The sequence below is a fragment of the Mesitornis unicolor genome, unplaced genomic scaffold, assembly GCF_000695765.1.
Source record: "Mesitornis unicolor isolate BGI_N332 unplaced genomic scaffold, ASM69576v1 scaffold8760, whole genome shotgun sequence".
NCBI lineage: Eukaryota > Metazoa > Chordata > Aves > Mesitornithiformes > Mesitornithidae > Mesitornis > Mesitornis unicolor.
Genome location: NW_010157528.1, coordinates 1 through 6,206, shown reverse-complemented (window position 1 = coordinate 6,206; position 6,206 = coordinate 1). Strand labels below are relative to the sequence as shown.

The 6,206-nt window shown below is 37.1% G+C and overlaps 1 protein-coding gene across 1 annotated transcript; it reads right to left on the bottom strand.

The window, feature by feature from the left end:
• Positions 1–426: 426 nt before the first annotated feature.
• LOC104537485 (ribonuclease P protein subunit p40-like) lies at positions 427–4,793 on the bottom strand (the record flags this gene model as incomplete). Its single annotated transcript, XM_010180386.1, has 4 exons — positions 427–552; positions 1,742–1,837; positions 3,598–3,666; positions 4,649–4,793. Coding segments are annotated over 4 exons (436 nt in total), but the record flags the coding sequence as incomplete, so codon positions are not given.
• Positions 4,794–6,206: the final 1,413 nt, after the last annotated feature.

Sequence of the window (6,206 nt, the reverse complement as noted above, 5' to 3'; positions counted from 1 at the left end):
TCATGTCCTACAGCTATTGATGAAAGTTCTCCATCTCAAGCACTACACCAAATATGTAACTTCTGTATTAATAAACAAATTTTAAAAAAATGTGTATTAATAACGGTTACACGTGTCACAAATTTATAAAGAAGAGGCAGCAGCCAGAAAGCCTAAGCAACAGAGAGACAAGGAAATGAAGCAACTAGTGGATCTCCTACGAATCACTGTTGTGTTCCTGAATTTAAATGTTTTGCTGTGTAGGAAGTACCACTCCCTCTCACCCCCCAAACAAATAAACAAACAAAAAATCCCACTCAAGCACATTTTAATCTAAGTCTCTGTCCGCCAAAAAGCATTTAGAACATTACTGGAAAAGAACAGAAAACTAAAAATACTTGGACTTCATAACAGCTACATTTTAATTTTATATTTAATTCTTATTACCTGTATTATACCAAGCCAGTAGGAAGTCAAATTCTAAAGGTTTCTTTTCTTTCAAAGCCCAAAGCACTCTGTTATGTTTCTTGCTATCAGGGTGAAAGCTGGAATCAGTCAAGTCAATAGTTATAACTGCAAAAATGTACAAAAGCAATTGTTACCCAATTGCAATGAACTATAATACTAAATTCATTAAGAACTAAAAAATACAAAGAAACCAAAGAACATTAAACTTCCTTTTCACAGATACAGCATCTTTACAAAGTATTTTATTATGCATATATGACTCCTCATTATGTAAATAACTATTCTTCTCCTGCTGTCCTTATTCTGATATAAACTGGAACTGCCTTCTAGTAACTGGAGGCACAGAATCCTTTTGTAATGGCAGTGACAGAAGTCCCAGAACAGAGCCTTAAAAATATCTTGGTGATTAGGCAAGCTATTAGCACTAAAAAAATCTAGAATTTCTAACATATACAGCAATGACACTTTTTCAAATGTTCTTTTTTTTTCCTTTTTCCTAGATGAATTGGTCCTAGGCTAAAAGTTACATTTATTCTTCAGATGGAAATTTCATCACACAACTTACTTGACAAGCTGAATAGTAAAATGATGTCCCATTTTGCCAAAATTCTTGAAGGTGATTCTTGTTAGGTAACAAGCTTCTCCTGAAGTTTTTTTTTACATAACTACCTATCAACTACTGCAGGTTCTAATACATTTGAGATGGCACAGAGTTTGTGCATTTTTTTTAATTATTAAAAAAAAAATAAATAAATCATCACACTCAGTATGTCTCTTCTGTGGCTGTTAAAAAAGTTACATTTTCCAAGTACTTGGTATATGAAGATTACAATCTTAAATGTGTCAACTGCAATACAATTCTCCCTTTGAAGCAAGCAGTCTCGGGTGAGGCTCTTCACTGATTTTTTTTGTATAGTGTGCCAATTTTAAGCTCTACCTTAATTAGTTTAGTATTTTCTAATTTACAACAGAAGGCATAGATACTGTGCACAATATAAAAGATTTCTTGAGTCCTACATCACTCTAAAGTAACACAATGAAAACTCCAGAAATTAAAAATTTTACAGAACACCCAAAAGATCATACATTTGTTTCCTTATAGCTGCTTTATTATTTGGAAAAAAAAGTATTTTTTCCTCTTCATGCAGTCCTTTTATCTGCATCTAAAAAAATACAATCTAGGCAATAAGCAATTTTAAGGAAAGTGAAGTTTCAGCATTGCTAGTTTAACATCCTAACAAGGTACTTCACAGACAGATGTGAATTAAATACTGCTAATATAAATAATACTTACTGTATCTCATTACTTTTTTGCCAGAATACCGAGAAGGGTGACCTTGCAGTCCAAGTTCCTCATAAGTATCCTTATCCACTGATAGGATTAGTTTCCCTATAAACAAAACACACTTTAGTACAAATAATCTTCTACTTAGCTCCCTTTGAAATCTTCTGAGAACCATTCATATCTTATATAATGTTAGCTTTGGAGTAATGATATTACTAATGTAATCCAAACTCCTTCATTCCAGTTAAATGGACTATTAGAATAAGGCTAAAAAACCAGTTATAACTCAATTGCTCTTTTTTATTGAAGAGACATCTTATGAACTAGAATGATAAAAGTGTAATGTTACACCTGAGATAGCCATAGCTTGTTTACTGTACTACCTCACTTCATTTCCTCAGTCTTTCCTCTATTTGACCCTAGCATTTGCTGTGTCATTGGTTGAACACTACACGACAGTATGGCCTGATTTAGAAAACATTTACGCATGCACTGCTCAACTAAACGTACAAAAAATACTTCCTCCAACTCCAGTGGGACTACTCACATTGAGTCAACTATGCTTATTAGTGATGAGTAGCTATGCACTGGAACAATTCCAGTTCCATGTTCATAGACCACATCTGGCAGCTGCCACTTGGCACAGAATTTCACGTGACAGATCTCTACTATTGCCTTTTGAGTATACTGTACAAGCAACAATATAATAGAGAATACAAACAAATAAGGTTGTTGCTGAAGATGGTGACATCACCAGTAACACTAACGCTCTCTCTGCATTAACTGTGCATAGCTTGTAATAACTGTATCATACAACCTCAATCTCTATCAAGCATCCATTTTGCTAGTGCTGTGCTAACAAAGCACATAAAAGAATTCCTCCTCTGAAGAATCTGGATTTACTTAAGCCCTAATGGGCACCTGTCATACTACAGCATCTTCGGCTGGAAGGCTGATAGATCAATTTGTGTTTCTTGAGCCCCCAACATAAGGGCAAGGAGCTTTTGAAGGGAGTCCAGAGGAGGGCCATGAAGATCATGGAGAACATGGAACAACTCCTCTATGAGGCCAGGCTGAGAAAATTGGGGTTGTTCAGCCTATAGAAGACTCCAGGGAGACCTTAGAGCAGCCTTCCAGTGCTTAAAGGGGGCCTACAGGAAAGATGGGGAGGGACTCTATCAAGAAGTGTAGTGATAGGATGAGCGTAATGGTTTCAAACTAGAAGAGGGTAGATTTAGATCAGACATTAGGAAGAAATTCTTTACTGTGAGGGTGGTGAGACACTGGCACAGGTTGCCCAGGGAAGCTGTGGATGCCCCCTCCCTGGAAGTGTTCAAGGCCAGGATGGACAGGGCTTTGAGCAACCTGGTCTAGTGGGAGGTGTCCCTGCATTTTGTCATAAAACTGTGATGGAATTACAACAGAGTATTTTAACAAATTACATCTTTCTCAAAGAATAAATACTGAATATTTAAAAAGTGTTCCTAAACAGTGCTGATAATTTCCCTTTTTGGTACAAATTCTGTCTTTAAGGCCAGTAGGAAACAAGAAATTGCAATGCAGTATTTTCAGAAAAACAATCCTCTGGAGCAATTGCAAATACAGTTGAAGAACTGACAATCTGATACTATTCATAAGTGAAGGTGATTTAAAAAAATAATTTCCTCTAGATGAAATAAATAATTTAACAGCATGAATGGAAAAAAAAGCTAAAATTAATATTTTTCTGATTGAAACATATTTCTAATAAAGTTGGGAAGTACAGTAAGCATTAAATTTTCCAGTTTATACAATTCCAAATAAAAAAAACAAACCCAAGACCATAATCAGAATGCATGTATTACTAAAAACAAAAACCCCCATACCATTTGGTAGCAGAGCTGCAGTATTATCTTGATCAATTTTTGTGTTGTAAGTAAGTGCATAGCATGAACCTTTAATAGTAAAACAGAAAATCATGAGATTCCAGTCTTTAAAGACAGACATGATAATACAAAAATAATCAAACATGCCAAATACCATTTGAATCTTTCTAAATCCTTGCGTTTTGATCAAGTAATTTTCTTACACATTCTCAAGCAAAATAGCATTTGGTTATTATTTTTATAAACCTTGGTCTGGCACTATTTTAAAGGATCTGTAACAGAGAATATTAACAATATGCCCCAATATGAAAATACTTGTTTTCCACCTGTGACCTTCCCCACTCAGCAAATGGAAAACCCCACTTTTTTCCAGATGCATTTCTATTCTCAGTTCCCACAAAGACAAGGTAGAAGATGTTCACATTACTAAATGTATTTTGTACCATTATCTGCCACAACCAATTTTGGTTTCTACAATACAAGCGTCAGATCCTGTAAACATTGTGTACAAATGTCATTCCGCTTCCGTGAAGCGACTGACAAAAAACATTAATGAGACTTAGGGAAATAAGAAGAGTCCCACATTTAGCAAGTAATGGAACTCTTATTCTCCTATTTCATCTACATCTTCCCTGTTCTCCTCTTTTTTCCCTTTAAAGCTTTTTTTTTTTCCCCCTCTCCCTGGCACTCATCTGAAGGGTACAATAGTTTCTAATTAGGAATCAGAAAGGGAGCTGATTTCTGCAGGATTCCATATAAAGATGGGGTCTAGAAGAAACAAGTGTGAAGCCCTCTTGATAGAGGGCTTGCAGAATGAAGATGCAATAGGGAGAACTGAAGAGGAAGCAATCATACAAGTTTTGGATCCACTGAGTGCAAACAAATGTTCACACACCACAAAACAGAAAAAAACAGATAAATAAATGCAGAATTTTCTTAGTATTTTTTTCTTCCCTTCCTTTAAAATATCTTTCAGAATAAATAATGGATTTTGCTGTTATGAAAAATATACACTATTACTGCATCTGTCATGTTCCAATTTCCTCCTTACCTTTCTTCACAAAAGCATCAACGAATTCATGAGTGACCAATTCATGAACCGATAAATTCCTCACCAGGTAGTACTCTCCAACATCCGCGATGGTACTTTTCAGCACTTCAGGTAGCACGCCACATTCAGGGATCAAGAAAGACACCTATTAGGGACATATTTGTAATGTAAATCATATCCTAAAATCTGCTCTGGAAGAAAACCAAGAAATAAAAAGAAAAATTCTTTTAAAAGAGATCAGTATGCTACACCGAAATGAGACGAAGAAAAAGTAATTTCAAGCTATTGTATCCGTTTGCACAGTGTCTCCAAGTACAGCATAGACGTTATTTGGTTTTTGCATTTTACACACTACACAATAGCATCTGAGGTGTTACATAAAGGCACAATTTTACACAGCATGATTTCACTAATGAGCTTGTTTCACGTCATTATAAATTTAGCTTGAAGTCACACTGGAACATTTGCTTCAGCCCTTCCTGAAGGATGCAGTTACAACTAAAAATGTAGGCTAAGCATTTATGTAATCTCAGTGCAAAAGCCAAGACCAAAGTAGAATTTAAACTACTTTTGGAATCAGTGCTTTCTGCTCTGTAGAATATTTTGTTGGTCAGAAGAGTGAACAGACTATCAGAAAAAAACCTTGAAGATGAATTTATGATTTTCAAAAAAACAACTTCTAAGGCATATGTTAAGGCTACAACTTCTGTAGCAGGTTTCAATTTCAGGTAGGAAACTGATTTTTCAAAAGGGATGAGTACCTAGCTTTTCTCACTAAACTCATCATTCACCCTTTTGGTCCAATAACCTACCTCTGATTTCCTTTTCGTTTAAAACCTTTTCTGTCATGTTTCATATATCAAGAGAACTCTTAAGTCTGGGAGAGCAGGGCAAACAAGGTTATTACATGGACAAGTACCAAGCTTCCCAACAGGTATGCCCAAGCAGCACCAAGGTCTGTCCTGCTGCTCCTTCTCCCTCCATCCCTCAAAAAACTTTCCTCCAAGAGCTGTGAGAGAACAGGTACATATCCCTGTTTGCATGCATATGCAAGAGAAGTAACAACTGACAGATGAGCTGCCTGCTTAGTATGGAAAAAGCAAGCGGATCTGACTGAAACTTGCAACAGTCCAAGGCGAGCAAGCTGGCAAAAAGTGGACTTTGCAAAGTTTTGTTGTCCAAAACAACAAAGCAGCTGATGGCACAACATGATACCTCAGTACAAGTTTCATGAGAAAGGACTTCCAGGGTACGCTTGCAGCCAGGCCTCGGATGAAAGCTCTCTCACTAACGAGGGATGTCCTCGGTGCTTGGACTAGGAATTTGTGGGTGCCACTCCCTGCACATCTTGCTGGGTAGCACTGAAAAAACACTGTTACCTCCTCCACTGGGTCACCCCCTCTTCTCTTCTACCTCGTGTCCGCACCGTCTTTCACTCTTTGAGGTGCTGCACGCTGCGTGCGACCACCAAGCCAACAGCGGGAGAATACTTCTTTTCCTCCCCCGCCTTGGAGGAGGATGGGGGACCCTTCCAGAAGACAGCCCGGCGTGAGGGGGA